The sequence below is a fragment of the Mesoplodon mirus genome (assembly GCF_964341445.2).
Source record: "Mesoplodon mirus genome assembly, chromosome: 3".
NCBI lineage: Eukaryota > Metazoa > Chordata > Mammalia > Artiodactyla > Ziphiidae > Mesoplodon > Mesoplodon mirus.
In genome coordinates, this window is record NC_138978.1 from 61,323,641 (window position 1) to 61,347,622 (window position 23,982).

Genomic DNA, 23,982 nt, shown 5'->3' on the forward strand with positions numbered 1-23,982 from the left:
CCTGTGCTCCACAACGGGAGAGGCCACAGCAGTGAGAGGCCCGCGTACCACAGAAGGAAAAAAAAAAAAAGCAGCTCAGTTATATGAAGTACTCATTATAATTATTTTAATTTCTTCTATGTCCATCGTCATAGCTCCTTTCTCATTACTAATATTGTGCCTTTACGTTATCTGTTTCTTCTCTTCAGTTTCTTAAATTATGGTCATTTTAACGTTCTTTGGGGAGGTCTTAAACATGCTAATTTTGTAAAATGTTCTTAAAGATTCAGTGTGCTTATGAGAGGAAAGCCAAAGTCTGGTGGAAGTACTCGGAGATGACGGCTTTTTTTTTTTTTTATATCTTTATTGAAGTATAATTGCTTTACAATGGTGTGTTGGTTTCTGCTTTATAACAAAGTGAATCAGCTATACATATACATATATCCCTATATCTCCTCCCTCTTGCGTCTCCCTCCCATCATCTCTATCCCACTCCTCTAGGTGGTCACAAAGCACCAAGCTGATCTCCCTGTGCTATGCAGCTGCTTCCCACTAGCTTTTTATTTTATATTTGATAGTGTATATATGTCCATGCCACTCTCACTTCGTCCCAGCTTACCCTTCCCCCTCCCTGTGTACTCAAGTCCATTCTTTACGTCTTCGTCTTTATACCTGTTCTGTCCCTAGGTTCTTCAGAAGCTTTTTTTTTCTTTAGAATCCATATATGTGTTAGCATATGGTATTTGTTTTTCCCTTTCTGACTTACTTCACTCTGTGACAGTCTCTAGGTCCATCAACCTCACTACAAGTAACTCAATTTCATTTCCTTTTATGGCTGAGTAATAGTCCATTGTATATATGTGCCACATTTTCTTTATCCATTCATCTGTTGATGGACACTTAGGTTGCTTCCATGTCCTGGCGATTGGAAATAGATCTGCAATGAACATTGTGGTACATGACTCTTTTGAATTATGGTTTTCTCACGGCATATGCCTAGTAGTGGGATTGCTGGGTCATATGGTAGTTCTATTTTCAGTTTTTTAAGGAACTTCCATACTGTTCTCCATAGTGGCTGTATCAATTTACATTCCCACCAACAGTGAAAGAGGGTTCCCTTTTCTCCACACCCTCTCCAGCATTTATTGTTTCTAGATTTTCTGATGATGGCCATTCTGACTGATGTGAGGTGATACCTCACTGTAGTTTTGATTTGCATTTCTCTAATGATTAGTGATATTGAGCATCCTTTCATGCGTTTGTTGGCAATCTGTATATCTTCTTTGGAGAAATGTCTATTTAGGTCTTCTGCCCATTTTTGGATTGGGTTGCTTGTTTTTTTGATATTGAGCTGCATGAGCTGCTTGTAAAATTTGGAGATTAATCCTTTGTCAGCTGCTTCATTTGCAAATATTTTCTCCCATTCTGAGGGTTGATTTTTGGTCTTGTTTATGGTTTCCTTTGCTGTGCAAAAGCTTTGAAGTTTCATTAGGTCCCATTTGTTTATTTTTGTTTTTATTTCCATTTCTCTAGGAGGTGGGTCGAAAAGGATCTTGCTGTGATTTATGTCATAGACTGTTCTGCCTACGTTTTCCTCTAAGACTTTTATAGTGTCTTGCCTTACATTTAGGTCTTTAATACATTTTGAGTTCATTTGTATGTATGGTGTTAGGGAGGTTTCTAACTTCATTCTTCTTTTTTAAATTTAAATTTAAATTTATTTATTTCTGGCTGCGTTGGGTCTTCATTGCTGTGCACAGGCTTTCTCCAGTTGCCACAAGCGGGGCTACTCTTTGTTGTGGTGCGTGGACTTCTCATCGTCCTGGCTTCTCTTATTGTGGAGTACGGGCTCTAGGCGTGAGGATTTCAGTAGTTGTGGCACGTGGGTTGAGTAGTTGTGGCTTGTGGGCTCTAGAGAGCAGGCTCAGTAGTTTTGGCACATGGGCTTAGTTGCTCCATGGCATGTGGGATCTTCCTGGACCAGGGATCTAACCCATGTCCCCTGTGTTGGCAGGCAGACTCCCAACCACAGTGCCACCAGGGAAGTTCCTAACTTCATTCTTTCACATGTAGCTGTCCAGTTTTCCCAGAAAAGAGGCTGTCTTTTCTCCATTGTATATTCTCGCCTGCTTTATCAAAAATAAGGTGACCATATGTGTGTGGGTTTAATCTCTGGGCTTTCTATCCTGTTCCACTGATCTATATTTCTTTTTTTTTGTGCCAGTACCATACTGTCTTGATTCCTGTAGCTTTGTAGTATAGTTTGAAGTCCAAGAGCCTGATTCTTCCAGCTCTGTTTTTTTTCTCAAGGTTGCTTTGGCTATTCAAGGTCTTTCGTGTTTCCATACAAATTGTGAAATTTTTTTGTTCTAGTTCTGTGAAAAATGCCACTGGTAGTTTGATAGGGATTGCATTGAATCTGTAAATTGATTTGGGTAGTAATTTTCACAATGTTGATTCTTCCAATCCAAGAACATGGTATATCTCTCCATCTGTTTGTATCATCTTTAATTTCTTTCATCAGTGTCTTATAGTTTACTACATACAGGTCTTTTGTCTCCTTAGGTAGGTTTATTCCTGGTATTTTATTCTTTTTGTTGCAATGGTAAATGGGAGTGTTTCCTTAATTTCTCTTTCAGATTTTTCATCATTAGTATATAGGAATGCAAGAGAATTCTGTGCAATAATTTTGTATCCTGTTACTTTACCACATTCATTGATTAGCTCTAGTAGTTTTCTGGTAGCATCTTTAAGATTTTCTATGTATAGTATCATGTCATCTGCAAAGAGTGACAGCTTTACTTCTTCTTTTCTGATTTGGATTCCTTTTATTTCTTTTTCTTGTCTGATTGCTATGGCTAAAACTACCAAAACTATGTTGAATAATAGTGGTGAGAGTGGGCAACCTTGTCTTGTTCCTGATCTTAGAGGAAATGGTTTCAGTTTTTCACCATTGAGAATGATGTTGGCTGTCGGTTTGTCATACATGGCCTTTATTATGTTGAGGTAAGTTCCCTCTATGCCTACTTTCTGGGGGGTTTTATCATAAATGGGTGTTGAATTTTGTCAAAAGCTTTTTCTGCATCTATGGTGATGATCATACGGTTTTTCTCCTTCAATTTGTTAATACGGTTTTTCACATTGGTTGATTTGCATATATTGAAGAATCCTTACATTCCTGGAATAAACCCCACTTGGTCATGGTGTATGATCCTTTTAATGTGCTGTTGGGTTCTGTTTGCTAGTATTTTGTTGAGGATTTTTGCATCTATGTTCATCAGTGATATTGGCCTGTAGTTTTCTTTCTTTGTGACATCTTTGTCTGGTTTTGGTGTCAGGGTGATGGTGGCCTGGTAGAATGAGTTGGGGAGTGTTCCTCCCTCTGCTATATTTTGGAAGACTTTAAGAAGGATAGGTGTTATCTCTTCTCTAAATGTTTGGTAGAATTCGCCTGTGAAGCCATCTGGTCCTTGACTTTTGTTTGTTGGAAGATTTTTAATCACAGTCTCAATTTAAGTGCTTGTGACTGGTCTGTTTATATTTTCTATTTCTTCCTGGTTCAGTCTTGGAAGTTTGTACTTTTCTAAGAATTTGTCCATTTCTTCCAGATTGTCCATTTTATTGGCATATAGTTGCTTGCAGTAATCTCTCATGATCCTTTGTATTTCTGCAGTGTCAGTTGTTTCTTCTTTTTCATTTCTAATTCTGTTGTTTTGAGTCTTCTCCCTTTTTTTCTTGATGAGTCTGGTTAATGGTTTATCAATTTGGTTTATCTTCTCAAAGAAACAGCTTTTAGTTTTCTTGATCTTTGCTATTGTTTCCTTCATTTGTTTTTCATTTATTTCTGATCTGATCTTTATGATTTATTTCCTTCTGCTAACTTTGGGGTTTTTTTGTTCTTCTTTCTCAAATTGCTTTAGGTATAAGGTTAAGTTGTTTATTTGAGATGTTTCTTGTTTCTTGAGGTAGGATTGTATTGCTATAAACTTCCCTCTTAGAACTCCTTTTGCTGCATCCCATAGGTTTTGGGTCATCGTGTTTTCATTGTCATTTGTTTCTAGGTATTTTTTGATTTCCTCTTTGATGTCTTCAGTGATCTCTTGATTATTAAGTAGTGTACTGTTTAGCCTCCATGTATTTGTATTTTTTACAGATTTTTTTCCTGTAATTGATATCTAATCTCATAGCATTGTGGTTGGAAAAGATACTTAATATGATTTCAATTTTCTTAAATTTACCAAGGCTTGATTTGTGACCCAAGATATGATCTATCCTGGAGAATGTTCCACGAGCACTTGAGAAGAAAGTGTATTCTGCTGTTTTTGGGTGGAATGTCCTACAAATATCAATTAAGTCCATCTTGCTTAATGTATCATTTAAAGCTTGTGTTTCCTTATTTATTTTCATTTTGGATGATCTGTCCATTGGTGAAAGTGGGGTGTTAAAGTCCCCTACTATGTTTGTGTTACTGTTGATTTCCCTTTTATGGCTGTTAGCATTTGCCTTATGTATTGAGGTGCTCCTATGTTGGCTGCATAAATATTTACCATTGTTATATCTTCTTCTTGGATTGATCCCTTCATGATTATGTAGTGTCCTTCTTTGTCTCTTGTAATAGTCTTTATTTTAAACTCTATTTTGTCTGATATGAGAATTGCTACTTCAGCTTTCTTTTGATTTCCATTTGCGTGGAATACCTTTTTCCATTCCCTCACTTTTATTTAGTATGTGTCCCTAGGTCTGAAGTGGGTCATTTGTAGACAGCATATATACGGGTCTTGTTTTTGTATCCATTCAGCCAGTCTATGTATTTTGGTTGGAGCATTTAATCCATTTACATTTAAGGTAGTTATCGATATGTATGTTCCTATTACCATTTTCTTAATTGTTTTGGGTTTGTTATTGTAGGTCTTTTCCTTCTCTTGTGTTTCTTGCCTAGAGAAGTTCCTTTAGCATTTGTTGTAAAGCTGGTTTTGTGGTGTTGAATTCTCTTAACTTTTGCTTGTCTATGAAGGTTTTAATTTATCTGTCAAATCTGAATGAGATCCTTGCTGGGTAGAGTAATCTTGGTTGTAGGTTTTTCCCTTTCATCACTTTAAATATGTCCTGCCATTCCCTTCTGGCTTGCAGAGTTTCTGCTGAAAGATCAGCTGTTAACCTTATGGGGATTCCCTTGTATGTTATTTGTTGTTTTTCCCCTGCTGCTTTTAATATATTTTCTTTGTATTTAATTTTTGATAGTTTGATTGTGTGTTTTGGTGTGTTTCTCTTGGATTTATCCTGTATGGGACTCTCTACGCTTCCTGGACTTGATTGACTATTTCCTTTCCCATATTAGGGATTTCAACTATAATCTCTTCAAATATTTTCTCAGTCCCTTTTTTTTTTTCCTCGTCTTCTTCTGGGACCCCTATAATTCAACTGTTGATGCATCTAATGTTGTCCCAGAGGTCTTTGAGACTGTCCTCAATTCTTTTCATTCTTTTTTCTTTATTCTTCTCTGCAGTAGTTATTTCGACTATTTTATCTTCCAGGTCACTTATCCGTTCTTCTGCCTCAGTTATTCTGCTATTGATTCCTTCTAGATATTTTAAAATTTCATTTATTGTGTTGTTCATCATTGTTTGTTTGCCCTTTAGTTCTTTTAGGTGCTTGTTAAACATTTCTTGTATTTTCTCCATTCTATTTCCAAGATTTTGGATCATCTTTACTCTCACTACTCTGAATTCTTTTTCAGGTAGACTGCCTATTTCCTCTTCATTTATTTAGTCTGATGGGTTTTTACCTTGCTCTTTCATCTGCTGTGTGTTACTCTGTCTTCTCATTTTGCTTAACTTACTGTGTTTGGGGTCTCCTTTTTGCAGGCTGCAGGTTCATAGTTCCCATTGTTTTTGGTGTCTGCCCCAGTGGCTAAATTTGGTTCAGTGGGTTGTGTAGGCTTCCTGATGGCGGGGACTGGTGCCTGTGTTCTGGTGCATGAGGCTGGATCTTGTCTTTCTGGTGGGCAGGACCACGTCTGGTGGTGTGTTTGGGGGTGTGTGTGGCCTTATTATGATTTTAGGCAGCCTCTGTGCTAATGGGTGGGGTTGTGTTGTTGTCTTGCTAGTTGTTTGGCATAGGGTGTCCAGCACTGTAGCTTGCTAGTCGTGGACTGGAGCTGGGTCTTAGTGTTGAGATGGAGGTCTCTGGGAGAGCTTTTGATGTTTGATATTACACGGAGCTGGGAGTCTCTGGTGGACCTATGTCCTGAACTCAGCTCTCCCACCTCAGAGGCAGAGGGCTGGAGCATGAAGACCCTGTCAGCCACATGGCTCAGAAGAAAAGGGACAAAGAAAGAACAAAAGAAAGAAAGAAAGAAAGAAAGAAAGAAAGAAAAGAAAAGAAACATTAAAATTAAAAAAAATTTTAATTATTAAAAATAAAAAAAACTTTAAGGTAATAAAAAAAAGAAAAAGAAAGAAAGAAGAGAGCAACCAAACCAAAAAACAAATCCACCAATGATAACAAGCGCTAAAAACTATACTAAAAACAAACAAACAAACAAAAGACAGACAGGGCTTCCCTGGTGGTGCAGTGGTTGAGAGTCCGCCTGCCGATACAGGGGACGCGGGTTTGTGCCCCACTCCAGTAAGGTCCCACATGCCAGGGAGCGGCTGGGCCTGTGAGTCATGGCCGCTGAGACTGTGCGTCCTGAGCCTGTGCTCTGCAACAGGAGAGGCCACAACAGTGAGAGGCCCGCGTACCACAAAAAAAAAAAAAAAAAAAAGACAGACAGAACCCTAGGACAAATGGTAAAAGCAGAGCTATACAGACAAAATCACACAAAGAAGCATACACATACACACTCACAAAAAGAGAAAAAGGAAAAATACATACGTATCTATATATAAAAAAACATAAGGAAGAGAGCAACCCAATCAATAAACAGATCTACCAATGATAATAAACTCTAAATACTAAACTATGATAAACATAAGACCAGAAACAAATCAGATGCAGAAAGAAAGCTCCAAGCCTACAGTTGCTCCCAAAGTCCACTGCCTCAATTTTGGGATGATTCTTTGTCTATTCAGGTATTCCAGAGATTCTGGGTACATCAAGTTGATTGTGGAGATTTAATTTGCTGCTCCTGAGGCTGCTCGGAGAGATTTCCCTTTCTCTTCTTTGTTCACACAGCTCCTGGGGTTCAGCTTTGGATTAGCCCCCTCCTCTTCGTGTAGGTCGCCTGAGGGCATCTGTTCTTCACCCAGACAGGACAGGGTTAAAGGAGCAGCTGATTCGGGGTCTCTGGCTCACTCAGGCCGGGGGGGTTGTAGGGGTACTGAGTGCGGGGTGAGCCTGCGGCGGCAGAGCCCCACATGACGTTGCAACAGCCTGAGGCACACCATGCCTTCTCCCAGGGAGGTTGTCCCTGGATCACGGGACCCTGGCAGTGGCGGGCTGCACAGGCTCCCGGGAGGGGAGGTGTGGATAGTGACCTGTACTTGCACACAGGCTTCTTGGTGGCTGCAGCAGCAGCCTTAGTGTCTCATGCCTGACTCTGTAGCCGCAGCTCGTGCTGGTCTCTGGAGCTCATTTAGGTGGTGCTCTGAATCCCCTCTCCTCACACACACCGAAACAATGCAGTTCCAGACTTTTTCCCAGACTCCTCCCGGCTAGCTGTGGTGCACTAGCCCCCTTCAGGCTGTGTTCACACAGCCAACCCCAGTCCTCTCCCTGGGATCTGACCTATGAAGCCGGAGCCTCAGCTCCCAGCCCCCACCTGCCCAGGCGGGTGAGCTGACAAGCCTCTCAGGCTGGTGAGTGCTGGTCGGCACCGATCCTCTGTGTGGAAATCTCTCTGCTTTGCCCTCCGCACCCCTGTTGCTGCGCTCTCTTCCGTGGCTCCAAAGCTTCCCCCCAGCCTCCGCCAGTGAAGGGGCTTCATAGTGTGTGGAAACTTTTCCTCCTTCACAGCTCCCTCCCTGAGGTGCAGGTCCCATCCCTATTCTTTTGTGTCTGTTTTTTCTTTTTTCTTTTGCCCTACCCTGGTACCTGGGGTGTTTCTTGCCTTTTGGGAGGTCTGAGGTCTTCTGCCAGTGTTCAGTAGGTGTTCTATAGGAGTTGTTCCACATGTAGATGTATTTCTAGTGTATTTGTGGGGAGGGAGGTGAACTCCACATCTTATTCCTCCTCCATCTTGAAGGTCTCCCCCAACAGCTTTATTTATTCATTTATTTTTGGTCCTTCAGTAAATGCACACTTAACATAATTTTTATTTTTGCTCTTCTTTTTTTTTTTTTTTGGAGTATGGTTGCTCTACAATGTTGTGTTAGCCTCCACTGCACAGCAAAATGAATCAGCCATATACATACAGATATCCCCTCGCTTTTGGACTTCCCTCCCATTTAGGTTATCACAGTGCATTAGGTAGAGTTCCCTGTGCTATACAGTATGTTCCCATCAGTTGTTAACATAATTTGTAAAAAATAAATTGAACTAAGTTCTAGGTATTTGGTTTATAAAATTAACTTTACACAAATTCTGTCCCCAACTAATCATGTCTTTCTTTTCTAGTTTACATAGTCCCTTGTCATGGTGTTTTCTTTCTTTATAAAAATTTTATTATATGGATTAATTTTGTGGACTTAGTTTAGGTATAACTAAATTATAAATCCTGCTACCTAGAAGCAGATAGACTTATAGGATAGATAAAATGGGTATATAAATAGGCTCCTTCTAGGCTCACAGAGGCCTGGATAAGGATGCTCTATTATTCACTGAGGAATGAGCCACAACTACTTTTACCACTTAGTTTGTGAGAAGGGTCAAGTTTTCTCTCATTCTACCCACAAAGCTCCTTCCCTCCAAGTAAGTGTGAAGAACTGTGAAAGGTTGGAGATTTGGCCCTACTTACAAAGTAGCAAGTTAGCCTGCCAGTTTCATCGCTTCTGGCAGAAGACATGAGACTCCTGGGTCAGAGACAAAGGACAATTTATTATGCACAGCAACAGGAGTAGCAGTTCTCTGAGCCCCAATTCCACTGGGCAACAAGCAGAGGGCCAGATGTCACCTGCACACACACTGGGTTGTGTTACAGGAATGGAACCTTGAGTTTAGGGAACCCAAATCTTTTATAATGGACAGTAATATTCCTGTTCTTGTTCAGAAGAAGGCTCTTTCTCTGTCTTCTGAGGCTGTCTGTCATACAAATGTCCTTGAAAAGATAGGAACAAAGGCAGCTAGTGCTTCTGCTCACAAGATGTACAGAAATACAGGAGACCCATGGAGAATTTTCCCCCAAAAGTAGGAAGAAGGAATGGGAGGGATAAGAGCCTAGGAATAAAAATTGTGTTCCTAGCACTGGGTTTTCATAGAATATGAGGAATGGAACTGGAGTTATAAATTTGGTAGGTCAGTTCACTAGCATAAATTTATAAATCTGTTTTTTGTAAGTTGTATTGGTTTTGGGCTGCTCGAATTTTAAAAAATTCATCCTTTTCCCTCTCCCACCTTTTTTGTCTTATAGTTAGAAAAATTCCCTGTGAAATTACATCCTGTTGCAGTTGAGTTAAAGGGAATACAAGTAAAGGCCTTGATTTGTGCTGCATGGGCTGGAATTAAAGGAAGGCTGCTGCATGTGTCTGGGATGGACCATTGAAGTGGCACTGGCAAACAAAGGAAGAAACCCAGAGAAAAGTACAGCTCAGATGGAAGGATGGGGTTGAGCTAAAGCTGCCTCTTCCCAACTTGAAATCTCTTATGGACTACTTACCTGGTAGTTCTTTGGAATGTTTTATGTTTTTATAGAACAGCCACTTTGAGATGGAAGTCCAGAGTTTCATTCAGACACCATGGGAAAATTTCAAATGCATTTTTGTGTAATAAAGATACCCAGATTGGGTCTTTATTTTATTCATATTTAATTTAAATTTGGATAAAAATATTTCTCCAAGTCCCTCAGAAAGAATAAATAAGCAGTTTACATTCTAAAGTCTTTCATATCCAAAAACTTGTCTTTCTTTTGTTCTCAGATATAAATGATGATTCATCTGAATAGCAGATTCCTGGATTGCCATTTTGTTAGAAGTTGAAAATGGTTTACTATTTTCTAGCCTCAGAGATGCAGATGAGACATATGAAACTGATTTGCTATCCTTTCCTTTGTAATTAACCGTTTTTTTTCCTGTGCTTTTGGAATTGGGTAATTTTACCGTAAGTCTAGCACTTAGTAACACTTTTGATCTGAAGATTCAAGTCTGTCTAAGCAAAGGGCACTTCTTTTCTTATATTTCTTTGATTATTTCCTCACCATCTGTTTCTTACTCTCCTGCTTTATGTATTAAATATATTTTTTCATACTGAGTATCCTGAATGTATCTACATGTCTCTTTTCAAACTGATTTCCATTTTTTGGTGTTTTTATAAGATTGTGCCTGTATTTGATCTTCTAGATTACCAATTCAGTCTTCATCTGTATTCTATTTTTAATTTCCCTACTCAGTTTTTGATTCAAAAATGTCTATTTTTTTAAAATCCCCTTTTCTCCAGTTTACTGTCCTTAAGAGAGATATTTTCTAAAGTTCTCTTCTGTTTCCTCCCATAAATCTGCCTTGTTAGGAGTCAGGTACCTGTTCTGATTGTTTGGCTTCATCTCCATCCTTTATATGAGTCCCCTTAAATGACCTGTGGTTTCTCTTTACTCATTTCAGTGAGTGTGGGTTCCTGCAGCACCTATGAAGGTCAGGCTATTTGGGTCTCAGGTAGTATCAGGCAGTGAGAGAAGATTCTTTTGCAGTGATCAGTGGTAAACAAGCTGTCATGAGAGGGTCTCACATGACAGGTGAGGGAGTGAGAAATGAAGAGCCCTCCAGAAATGGTTCTCAAACCTCTAGTTGTATATTAGAACCATCCGGGGTGCTCTGAAAAAGCACCTATGCCCAGACTCTTCCCTATTAGTTAAATCATGATCTCTAGGGCAGGGCTCAGTGCATTTTCCAAACATTCTGAAGTGAGCAGCCACTGCTGAGAAGCTTTGCGGGAGAGTCTCAGGTTTCTCCAGGTATGAGCAATAAGTGGGAGCGCTCTTCCAGCTGCAGGGAAGAGGAAGCATCCAGCCCAGAAGTGAAGCTCTCTCCACAGAGAGCTGGAGGAGGCAAGGCTGTTACCTGCCCAGAATCTTCATGGGGCCTTTAAGGAGCCTGTGCCCAGGTAAGGGAGAAGTTGTGTGGGTAGCAGCAAGCAAGGCATGAATCTCTGTTTTCACTTACTTAAATGCCTCCTTCTCCTTCCTGCTCCTGTCCCTCCCCAACCCACCTACCTATTATAAGTCACACTTTACCTAGGATTTTATCGTCGAAATGATTGCCATATGTAAACATGGCTCGTGTATCTCATTATTTATTTATTTATTTATGGCTGTGTTGGGTTTTTGTTGCTGCGCGCGGGCTTTTGCGGCGAGCGGGGGCTACTCTTCGTTGCGGTGCGCGGGCTTCTCATGTGGAATTTGACCAGTTAAATTTCACTATAGGCTGTTACCATATTCTCTATATTTCATTATCTTTCCTGTATGCAAGTTTATCTTTCTGTCATAAAAATATTTCTGAAAGGAATATTATTTTGAATTTATTTTTAGGAAAATAATTCTTCTAATGAGAAGCCCCTATTAATCTAAATCTGTCTACTTACTCCTAAATTGTTTCCTATGTTTTACCATTTAATAAATGGTAAAGTTGCCATTTTCACCTGATAATCCAGTACTGAATGCTTAGGTATTGAAGAACTCACTTTGTTTCTCTTTAAACATTTTTTATGTTCCAGGTAATTTTCTAAAATGAGTATGGCTCTTCTGTAAAAGGTCCAATTATGAAAAGTTGCAAAGAATAGATTTGGTGTTTATTGACAAATCTTAAAGACTATATATAAATGAAAGGCAAAAGACTGAGACTTTTGAAGGATTATAAAACTCTCTCTGTATCAGGAAAGTAATCTTAGGAAGGTCCTTCCAGCAAATTCTGGGTATTTGTGGTCATCACTTTTTTTTTTTTTTTTTTGCAGTACGCGGGCCTCTCACTGTTGTGGCCTCTCCCGTTGCGGAGCACAGGCTCTGGACGCGCAGGCTCAGCGGCCATGGCTCATGGGCCCAGCCACTCCACGGCATGTGGGATCTTCCTGGACTGGGACATGAACCCGTGTCCCCTGCATTGGCAGGCGGACTCTCAACCACTGCGCCACCAGGGAAGCCCTGTGGCCATCACCTTTATCAGTTCCCTTCTATCCGAGAAAAATGCAGAAATCCTGAGATAATAGTTACATGGAAAAGATGACTCTGGGAGTAACCGAAAAAGAAGCCCTAAGCATTTTAATGGTTTTCAATCCTAGCTTTATGTAAGAATCATCTGGGAAAATCTTTAAAATAGTAATGCCTGGGACCTACTCCAAACTAAAGTTGAATCCAATTACTTTAAAGCTTCCCAGGTAATACTAACATGCAGGTGGGTTGAAAACCACTGCTCTGAAAACAAAGCTCAGCTACAAATCAGGTAGCACCAGGTTGAGCGCTGCTATGATATTCAGCAAGCCAAGGAGAAACATGGAACCGATGTCAGTGTTGGGCAGCATGGTTATAGTGGGACACAGTTAGAGGAGGGACTCATCCAGCTAGAGGATGATGACCCTGGACCATCAGTGTCAGCATCACCTGGAAACTTACTAGACATGCAAATTATTAGGCCCCAGCCCAGACCTACAGAATCAAAAACTCTGCCAGTGGGGACCCCCAATCTGTGTTTTAACGAGTCCTCCATGTTTGAGAACCACTGGGCTAGAGCAGGGTTTCTCCATCGTTAGTGTCCATGGGAATCACCTGGAGAAATCTTGTTAACTGCAGCTGTGGTCTGGGATGGGATCAGAAATTCTGCATTTCAAACAAGCTGCCAGGTGATGCCAATGCTGCTGGATGATGCCAATGCTGCTGGGTGGAAGACAACACTTTGAATAGCAAGAGACCAGAGATCAAAAATGAAGAGGCATACAGTTACCAGGAGTTACTATGGTACTGGTGGTGGTGGTTATGATGTAAGGTTTAGGCTAAGCTGAAAGCTGTGTGACTCAGATCTGACATCTTGGCTCAGTGTAGGAGTGAGGTTTGTGAGCACTGGTGGAGGCTGGTACCCTCTTATAATTAACGTAACTTATAAGACCGGGAGCTGCATGTCAAGATTTGGAGGAATTAAATCTGTGCAATATAGCCAGTGTAATCAGCATATCATTGTTGATATGGGGAAAAAACTTACCGCCTGGGCTTCCCTGGTGGCGCAGTGGTTGAGAGTCTACCTGCCGATGCGGGGGACGCGGGTTCGTGCCCCGGTCCGGGAGGATCCCACGTGCCGCGGAGCGGCTGGGCCCATGAGCCGTTGCCGCTGAGCCTGCGCGTCCGGAGCCTGTGCTCCGCGGCGGGAGAGGCCACAACGGTGAGAGGCCCGCGTACCACAAAACAAAAACAAAACCAAAAACAAACCACTTACCGCCTTATGCTCTGTTATTTAAGTAATCGTTCCGCTATGGCTGAAAAAGGACTCACTGCAAGATGATTGGCTTCCTAGAACAGGCAGTTTCTGGAGATACTATAAATTCTAATAAAAGGTTAGGTTCTCTGAGGAGCCTCCATAATTTTTAATGACCTCTTGTGCTATTTAATGATATTTCTAAAATCCAAATCTGAGTATGCACTGCCCTGTTTAAACCCTGCAGCAGTTCCTCACTGAAGGAGATTATCCAGAGTGCTTTATCTGGCTCATAAGGCTTTGGTGATCTGGCCTTTATTTACCCCTTTAGCCTCATTTCTTACCAATCCATCTCCAGTCTCTACCCCATATCCCTTTCAAGTCTAGCAACACTGAACTACTTTTGGTTCCTCAAATGATCTGGGCTTTCCTTTGCCTCTGGCTGACCCTTTGTTCATGTTATTGCCTTGGCCTGGAATCAATTTCTCTCTTTTAAATCTTGTTGCCTCTTCACTAACTCTCTGGATCTCACCTGGGGGGCCACCTCCTCTAGGAAATTTGCAGATCCTCACATTAGGAATCTCTCTGTGGCAACTGGTGTTTGACCGTTTGCTTATCTGAATCTCCATTGAAGAGATATATTTCACTCTTGCTGTCATATGCCTAGAGTATAGTAGTCACTCATTAAACACTTGTAGAATAAAATCAACAAATTAAAATTACAGTCGTATGGGATAGCAGAGCTACTGTTAACAAAAATTAAAATGAAGTTGTCTGTAGAATTCTTTATTTGAACTTGGTTTAGGGCCAATCATTCAAGCATGAGTGACAGTACAAAATTGCCAAAAAGCTACTTGAAAAGAGGCAAATGTTAGAAGTGGTCTTAAAAGAAAAACTCAGAGCCTAGATATGCTGCCAGTTGGACTTATCTGTATGTACCAGATCCTCTTAATTTCTTCAACCAAATTTTCTTTCTTTTGGCCTAGGTTACACCCTAATTCTTGTGTAAATTCTTGGCATTTTCCTGTACTTGTGTGTGTGTGTGTGTGTGTGTGTGTGTGTGTGATAGTTTTGGTCCTCTGAGCACCGAGCAAGCAAAATTTACTTGGTCTTTGAATCTTGAAAATATGTGCCTGTTTGTCTTTATTTTAGACTCTGATTTCAAACTTCAACTCAGCCAGACTTAAACAACTCAAAAGGAACATCACTCAGCTATTGATATCATCACTAAAGACAGGATCAATGATGCCTTTATAAACTACTTATAAACTACAGAAAGGAAAGGGACAGCAACAGTATCATCCTAGAAAATACTGTCATAAAACACACTGCACGTTATCTTTAAATGTGTCTAATGGGTCATTAGCCATATATTATGCTATCACATAATGATATACATATATATAAATTCAAAAGTATAAATATATACAAATATAAAAAATTATAATTACAATTATATAATACATAATATATAATAAGATATTATTTTTCCCTTCTCTACATGCCCAACTTCCATTTTATGTAACTTTTTCTATGTATTATTAAAATATTCTATTTTAACATGGATAGTTCTATAAATGATTTCAAAGTAAAAGTATTGGCTGTATCTACATAAAAACAAAGTAGTAGTGAAAGAAGTTTGTGATAAAGCTGAATTACATAAACCACTAATATTTATTTGTGTTAGGAACAAACTCCTTTTTCTTATGGCTGCACAATGGAAACATGTTCTGACATCCTGGTAAATCATAAACAACAAAAATCTGAGTAAACTGTATTTTTAGTCTAAATGATCTTGTTTTACTTTAGATTAAGACACATTTGTCCAATTGTCTTCTAGACACCATCACCTGGATGCCCCACAGGCATCTAAAACTTAACATATCCAAAATAAAGCTCAGCATTTCTCACTCTAATCTCTTATCCACTCCAATCTGCTTTTCATCCTATGATCTCCACCTAAATACATCTAGTACACCAAGACCAAAAGCTGGAAATCATTCTGTTGAATGTGGTAGTGATAAGAGCATAGACTCGGAAATCAGACTGCTATGTCTAAATCCAGCTTCTGCCACTTGTTAGCTTTGTGACTTTGGGCAAGTTATTTTACTTCATCAAGACTTGGGTTTGGCATCTGTAAAACTGCACTTAATACACTGATTTACTACAGAATAAATGAGGTAAGAGCACACTACCGCCAATGTCCAATTGATTTGAAGTCCTATTGATTCTACACCTGAGTATTTCTTTTGTCTGGGCTCTCCTCCACATTTCTGATGCCTAGAAAATTATATAGCATTACATACATACACAATGCCAGTGAAAGACCAATTATTACATATTCAGGCTACCCCTTGTAAGTACACAGAGAAACTGCCTTACTTAGTTTTCTAGGTCTACCTTTTTTTTGCAGTATATTGGTTAAAGTTTGAAATAAATCCTGACATTAATTTGAGGCAATATAATAAAGCTCAAGAAGTCTTTCTTTAAAAATCTGGAATTGTAATTACTATATACAATTATCATCTGTAATAGTGAAATATTATAATAAATATTTTATAAACTAGGAATATTCAGAATGCTAATCTAGCATATTATAACTCATAACCATTATGAAATATACCTGTTTGACAAAGCTTACATTTAATATAGATTGCATAATCTAAGACAAATATAAAATAATGCTTCAAAAGTTCAAACTGAAAGTTTGAGGTAGTTATGATGATTACCTTTTTGTTTTTTTAATGCCATATGATCTGTCTTTTGTGATCTTTGATTCTGCCTCAGATATGGAGGTAGCAATATCCTTTTCAAATTCCAACTGAAAATCAAATGTCAGGGGTATCACTGAAATCTTTTTCTTTACTTCACTCTGAAGGCAGTTTTTCTGCAGCAAATCCAAAATATAACTCAGTGAAAAAGGGAGCACTTTTCATATAAGGAAAATCTGGTATGGAAAGGACAAAATTAATCTCACCTCATACATACACACACTCACACACAGAATTTATGTGGCAGGCAACAATAGAAAAATAATGCAGACTGAAAATTGGAGGCCTTGTGTACCAACTCTTTTTCTATCTGTGAAATGAGGGTGTTGGACTAGATGATCATGAAGTCTCCCTCCAAAATCTAAAGTCCAGAATTTAAGAATGACCTATATATTTAGCAAAGACAATATTGATACATAGAGTTATTGGAACTACAGCTGGCAGCTCTCTCCAACCTGCTCTTCTCCCTGGAGCCACACACATGGTGGAACATGAGCCAGAAATAGAGTTAAGAAAGCAATCAAAAGAGAACTTTGTTCAAATATTTATATAGATGGACTGAAGAGGGAAAAGGGTAAAGCTAAAGAGTGAGTTAGGAGCCAAAAATCTTCTTTAATACATTCTGTCAGAGCACAGCACAGAGGAATAAAGAGAAAAAAACTTGAAAAAGAAGTCAAAGGATACGGGAACTTCTGTTTCTGCCAGTGAGGGATTAAGTGCTACAGGAATTGCCCTTCTGCTCTACACAAGTAGAAAAACCAGCCAAAGTATGTGAAAACAAGTACAATCAGGCATTAGGAAACAGGCAGAGCAGGGCCATGATCCCTGAAGAAAGGGAAACAAATTAGGTAAACCCTACAATAGCCTAGCTTACTTCTTGGAGGCAATTTCTGGACTGACGCACAAGGAGGGGAAACTTAAACCAAAGCTTGTGGCTCTGACCTTGTTGAGTCTGAGAGACAGACCCTGCACCAGCAATCACACTCTTGGGCATTCACCCCAGAGAAATGAAAACTTACGTTCATACAAAAACCTGTACACAAATATTCATAGCAGTTTTACTTCATCTTATTTTTTTTAGCAGCTTCATTTTTAAAAGTAAAATATTGAAAACAACCCAAATGTCCTTCAATGGGTGAGCAGTTGAAACTCTGTACATCCATATAATGAAATACTACTCGGCAATAAAATTTATATATTATTTATCATATAAAAGCTATTGCTGGGCTTCCCTGGTGGTGCAGTGGTTGAGAGTCCGCCTGCCGATGCAGGGGACACGGGTTTGTGCCCCGGTCCGGGAAGATCCCACATGCCGTGGAGCGGCTGGGCCCGTGAGCCGTGGCCGCTGAGCCTGTGCGTCCGGAGCCTGTGCTCTGCAACGGGAGAGGCCACAACAATGAGAGGCCCGCGTGCCGCAAAAAAAAAAAAAAAAAAAAAAAAAAAATCTATTGCTTCATGCAAAAACTTAGACGGACCTCAGGGGCATAGTAAAATAGTCAATCTCAAAATTTTACACACTGAATAATTCCATTTATATACCATTCTCAAAATTACAAAATTATAGATATGGAGAACAGATTAGTCCTTGCTGGGGTTAGAGACAGAGAATTGAGGTGAGGGCATGGATACAAATATAAAGAAGTAACATGAGGGAGTACTTTCATAGGATGGAAGTGTGCTGTGTCTTGATTGCGGTGATTTCCGTAAATCTGTAGTGGGATAAAATTGCATAAAAACTACAGACCCAAATGAATGAAGGTTAAAAAATGGTGACAACTCAATAAAGTCTGTAGTCTAGTTAACAGTAATACGCCCGTGTCAATGTTGGATGTGACTCATACTGGTTTTGCTATTGAACTACAACTCTGTAAGTTGTCACCGATAGGGTCAACTGGGTGAAAGGCACATGGAACTCTTTGTACTATTTCTGCAACTTCCTGTGAGTCTATGATTATTTCAAAATAAAAGTTTTTAAAAGATTAAAAAACAATTACCAAAGTGATTTATATACTATATTTCTTTTTTTGTCAATAGAAAGAAATAGATAATCCACCTTCATAAATGTATATGTATATATGTACATGTATATTTATATTATGGATATTTGTAAGTAAAGATAAATGTATGTATACATACAGATATTCATACTTGTATATCTTTGTAAGAGCACAAAAGATGTGGATGAATAAACTTCAACTGCTAAAATGTGTCTGTCTCAGAGGAAAGGACTAGAGGGAAGAGGCCAAAGACTATCAATATTTCTTTATATAATTTTCCTTTGTATAATTTTCTTTATACATATCTATACGTTGCTTAACTTGTTTCCAAAAATATAATTTGAAAATTAAGAAAAAGTTTTAAAAATGGTTATATATACTTTCAGAAGAATCTCCAGAGAATTTTCTATCAGTAACACATGAATAGTAACACAAAATGAGAAAATATGTGGAAATGCTTTGCCCAAACGAAGCTCCCAGGAAAAGTAAGAATTATTATTACTAATTATAACTTAAAATTTTATGTAAAAGGGAATTTCATGACAAATTTAATAGATTTATCTCTGATTATATTTTTTAAAGTATATTACAATTCATTTTAAACAAAAAATAAAAAAGCAACAAACTTTGGGGTGTCAAAGTCTAAAAGGTTTGCTTTAGTTAAGTTACCCCTGGTTTGCTATTCAAAATTTTGATAGCTATAACAGAATTAATTTATTCCATTTTTCAGTATTCCTTTATTTTCTGAATGAAAGGAGATAATTATGAAAAATTAAAAAGAAACCAAATTATTATTCAAACACCACCGTTTTCATTTTCAAATTGCAAATATGTTCATTCACTTAAGAGTTCCTCTCTGTGATGTCTTCCTTGATTTCTCAGACTCTATTGTTCCTTATATATGCCTCATTTATTCACATTGTTATATTATTTTACAGATTGCTCACATATAGTAAAAAATCTGGTGTTTCAGAACTGTATTCTTTATTAATATTTTATATTGAATTTTATAAGAGACTCACCCTTTTTAGTTTAATTATTTTCTATGAACTTTATTTCTAATTTGGTAGCTATACCAAATATTTTCTTCCTTTTAATGAACCAGCTAAACAAGTTTTTATGTTTAACAGGTTAGTAAGAACTATAGGAGTAGTCACATTTACTATTTGACTGCTTAGGATTCTTTTTTTTCTTAATTTACTTGTTTTATTTATTTATTCTTGGCTGCGTTGGGTCTTTGTTGCTGCGCGTGGGCTTTCTCTAGTTGCGGCAAGCGGGGGCTTCTCTTGGTTGCAGTGCACGGGCTTCTCACTGTGGTGGCTTCTCTTGTTGTGGAGCACGGGCTCTAGGCACATGGGCTTCAGTAGTTGTGGTTCGTGGGCTCTAGAGCACAGGCTCAGTAGTTGTGGTGCATGGGCTTAGTTGTGGCACATGGGATCTTCCCGGACCAGGGCTCAAATCCGTGTCCCCTACATTGGCAGGCAGATTCTTCACCACTGCATCACCAGGGAAACCCAGGATTTTTTTTTAAGCAGGTTAGATACATCATAACCAAATACAGCAGCTAGGTAAAAGTTACCTTGTATATTTAATTAATTCTTTAGAGTGTTACATAGATGACTCTTTCAACTAATATAATTATTTGTTTTTTACAAATTGGTTTGTAGCCTCATACTAATGCATCATTAACTAAGAAATAAAAAAAAAGTTCACATTTGAAATGATAACCTTTTAATGGAAAATTGAATTTTAGCCTATATTTTACAAACCTTTGCTCTTATGGCCAAGGGTGTCTTTGCTTGCTCATCCAGAATATCTAACTTCTCTAAGATTTTTTTTGCCATTGTCAGTCAGTAAATTCCTATTTTAAAAGGAGGGGGAAAAATAATAAATCTCCAAAGCAATTAAATTTAAACATATAATCAATTATTTAGGCATAAATTAAGAGATCGACCTTTACAATACTGTTTTAGGTAAAGAAAAGAACTGTATAGATCATGGAATAAACCACAGAATTGTAGAGGTACGCAAGTTTTTTAGATAGAAGCTCATATGATCAGAATTCCCAGAAGCATGTGGGCCCCAGGAATTTTTAAATGTATGATAAAGGTGAGTTGGAGAAACTTCAAGATTACTGTATGAGAACCAGATGTGACTCATACCTGAAGCAAGGGCACGCAGCTTGATTTATACCTATTTTCTTTTTGTCATGATTTAATTTTAATGAAAGTAAATAAGAAGAGCTCACATTTATAGAATTACATTCAAATTAAATTGGTCAATGATCCAAAACTGTTAATACAGCACTTAGAAGACAATCAGTCACACAGAAGGAGCAGCAACCAAACTGGTGAGGTTCTGTTGCCATAATAGTTCTTATTTTCCAGCTAATTAACTTGCTGAAAATTTCATCTGGGGTCAGATGGTCCACATTAGTTTTGGGGACCTGAGTGTTAGTCATCAGGACTTGGTCTAATTTATTTCCACTTTCAGATGAGAAAATTAAAAGCCACAAAGTACCTTACAATGCAATACAAATTAGCTAGGGGCAGAGTGGAGGCAAGGATCAGGAATATTAACCCAAATCTCCCTGTATTTTATTTATTTTTAAAATTTGAGTAGACATTTATGCATCTGACACATCTTTGCTCAGTGAATTGAATGGGCTCCAGCGGCATTTAAATGTAAAAGTTCACAGAAAGTATTTTTATTAATACTTTTATTAATACATTAATATTTCTAATGAACATCAATGTCAACACTAAGGTCCTTTCTAGCTCAAAAAAATTTTATGCGATGTCTCCCATATTGTATATTATTCAATCAATATCACACAGAGACAATAAAGCATGAAAAGACAAGAATTAAGAATCCTATGCCAAAAGCTCATATTATTTTGTACTTGGTTTCTTTTAGCTCTCTTTTCTACTTTCTTTCCTTTACTACCTATTGCCCTGGGAGTGAATTCCTGGTGCTCTGCTAGTGTCTTTCCATCCCAGCATGCCCTCAGACATTTTGCTACATCTAAATACTTCACCTCTGTCCCATGATGTAATCCAATGTGACAAAGGGCTTTTGTGGGCTATGAGGCTGTGGGCAGATAGCCTGCCTTGTTGTGAACCACATAACCTTGGGTTGCAGGTTGGAAAGGAGAGAGGCAGGGCAAGGGTGTTAGCACAGTGTGAATGCCTCAGACTCTCTGGGTCTCCTACAGGAGAGGAGGGGAGAGATTTTGGAAGAGAATAGAGATTATCTGGATGCTATATACTGTCTTTTCAGACTCAGGAACCACCCCTCTTATATAACCTAAAAACAACTTCAGGAATTTTAGTTTCTGTGTTTCCCTTAAACATAATATGACTTCAAGTATGGGGAAGGATGCTATATTTCTCACCAAAATTTATTTTATTGGGGACAAATGTTTCTATTTCTAAATGAGAGAGAGAGGTAAATAACTAGAGGAACCGGCATATTGAAACGAATGCATTTCCAAGTTTGGGGAAGGTAAAAATTACATGAGGGAACTGAGACATGCTGCTTACTGTGAAAGGGATGGAAAGCAGGTCCTTTTTTTTTTTTTTTTTTTTTTTTTTTTGCTGTACGCGGGCCTCTCACTGCTGTGGCCTCTCCCGTTGCGGAGCACAGGCTCCGGACACACAGGCTCCGCGGCCATGGCTCGCGGGCCCAGCCGCTCCGCGGCATGTGGGATCTTCCGGGATCGGGGCACGAACCCGTGTCCCCTGCATCGGCAGGCGGACTCTCAACCACTGCGCCACCAGGGAAGCCCCAAGCAGGTCCTTTTAAAGGGTAAAATGTCTTATGCATCTTACTTTTAGAGTCCCTCATCTTTAACAGCACATCAGACATTTTAAGCTATGCCACATCATCTCATTTTTTACACACACACACGCACACAGAGCTGCAATTTGAAAGAATTTTTATGTTTTTGATTTAAAATTATTTTGCTATGAGTAAGTTATTTAGCTATGATATGATTTCTGGCAAATCACTGTGCATATCATGGGTTTCTTTGAAGTGAAGAATACGGAATTTGACACTTAATGAAATTGATGGAATGTTATTAGTTTCAGTTTTGCAGTTTTATTTTCATATTTTGGAACCAATACTTCCTTTTTCAGTCTGCAAATGCTTTCATAGGTCTTTGGCAATGTGCCAATGGTTCCCAGTGGAGGAAGGGCACTGGGAGAAAGTGGAGGTGAGACTAACATTACAGACTAACTTGCTTGCTTTCATCATTATACCAAAGGCTCCAAGGACCTAGCTGTGTCTCTTCAAGTAAATGCTGAGAGCAAAGGAACATCAGGTCTAATATGACGATGCATCCCAACGGCTTTTGCATGAAGTAAAAACTAATCTTTTGATGCAAAATGCATCTACTGTATTAAACGTTCCTCAATTTGACCTTCTGTGTTTCAGTCCTTTCTTTTTTTACGGTACGCGGGCCTCTCACTCTTGTGGCCTCTCCCGTTGCGGAGCATAGGCTCCGGACGCACAGGCTCAGTGGCCATGGCTCACGGGCCCAGCCGCTCTGCAGTATGTGGGATCTTCCCAGACTGGGGCACGAACCCGTGTCCCCTGCATCGGAATGCGGACTCTCAATCACTGTGCCACCAGGGAAGCCCTTAATGTCTATTTTAAACCAGCATATTGACTTCATACTTCTGCTTCATATTTATACTTCTATGGGCATAAGTTCTGCTTCATTGTCCTATTTCTATGAGTATACATTTTCATTTAATGACAAACATTTCATTTGGCCTCCAGCTACTAACTCTATTACATGAAAGACACTGTGCTAGGTATTCTACTAAATTTATTGAGTAAGTTGGCACCTGGCAGATATTTTTCTTGTGACACCCCTCTTCCTAGGCAAGGCAAATAGTCTCTCCTATTTCAGGTAAGAACTTCTTCAACTTCCACTTCCCATATCAATGTCTCATCGGCATCCATTCCCATCTCACCTGTATTTTAATTTTAATAGAAGTGTTTCCTCTCCCATCCAAAGCTAATCCCTCCCAAATACTCTAGGTTCTACCACCTCTGGCCTCCTAAAAGAATTACTGCCATTTTTTATCCCCTCTTTCCTCTATCTTTCATTGGTTTTCTTCCCCAATTTCTTCTCCTTAGCATGCTCAAGTCTCTTCTATTTAAAAAAAGAAAAAAGGAAAAAATTCCTCCTCTAACCTTACTAGCCATTATTCTCTCTCATCTTCCCTTTATTGCCAAATTTCTTAAGCTAGTTGTCTATACTTAGGTTTTCTAATTTTTTACATCCCTTTTCCTTCTCAGTCAGCCATCATTTGACTTCCTCTTAAACTATTCCTCTAAATCTGCTCTCATAAGTGACCAGGGTCACCATCTTATACATAGGTGGGCACTTTTCTGCTCTTATTTACCTTATTTGAGTTTTTATAACTTTTGCTAATGTTGACCATGCCTTTCTGTGGGTCTCCCTTCTCTTGGTTTCTGTGACAACAGTCACATCTTCTTGCCTTCTCTGAACATTCCTTGCCAATGTCTTCAACTTGCTCTTCTTTCTCAGACTGCTTCCTAAATACTAGTGTTCCTAAATGTTCAGCCATCTTTTCCACTATTCCATATATTCTTCCAGGATGAGCTTCCAAACCCAAACCATGGGTTTGGAAGTAAATACCATTTATTTCTATAGAAAATCTCTCTTCTGAGTTCCAAACCTATATACCTCACTCAATCCAGATTTCCCACAGGTAG

At 38.9% G+C, this 23,982-nt stretch overlaps 1 protein-coding gene across 1 annotated transcript in view; it reads right to left on the reverse strand.

Moving 5' to 3' along the window:
* The window catches only part of LOC309799142 (uncharacterized protein C1orf141 homolog), a gene marked incomplete at its 3' end in the record, with an annotated part of 54,322 nt that extends 34,108 nt beyond the window's left edge, over window positions 1-20,214 (reverse strand). Inside the window, 2 exon segments of the mRNA XM_082612142.1 lie at window positions 16,193-16,350; window positions 20,001-20,214. Coding sequence (XP_082468268.1) covers window positions 16,193-16,350; window positions 20,001-20,075 — 233 coding nt within the window. The 5' untranslated portion in view covers window positions 20,076-20,214.
* Window positions 20,215-23,982: the final 3,768 nt, after the last annotated feature.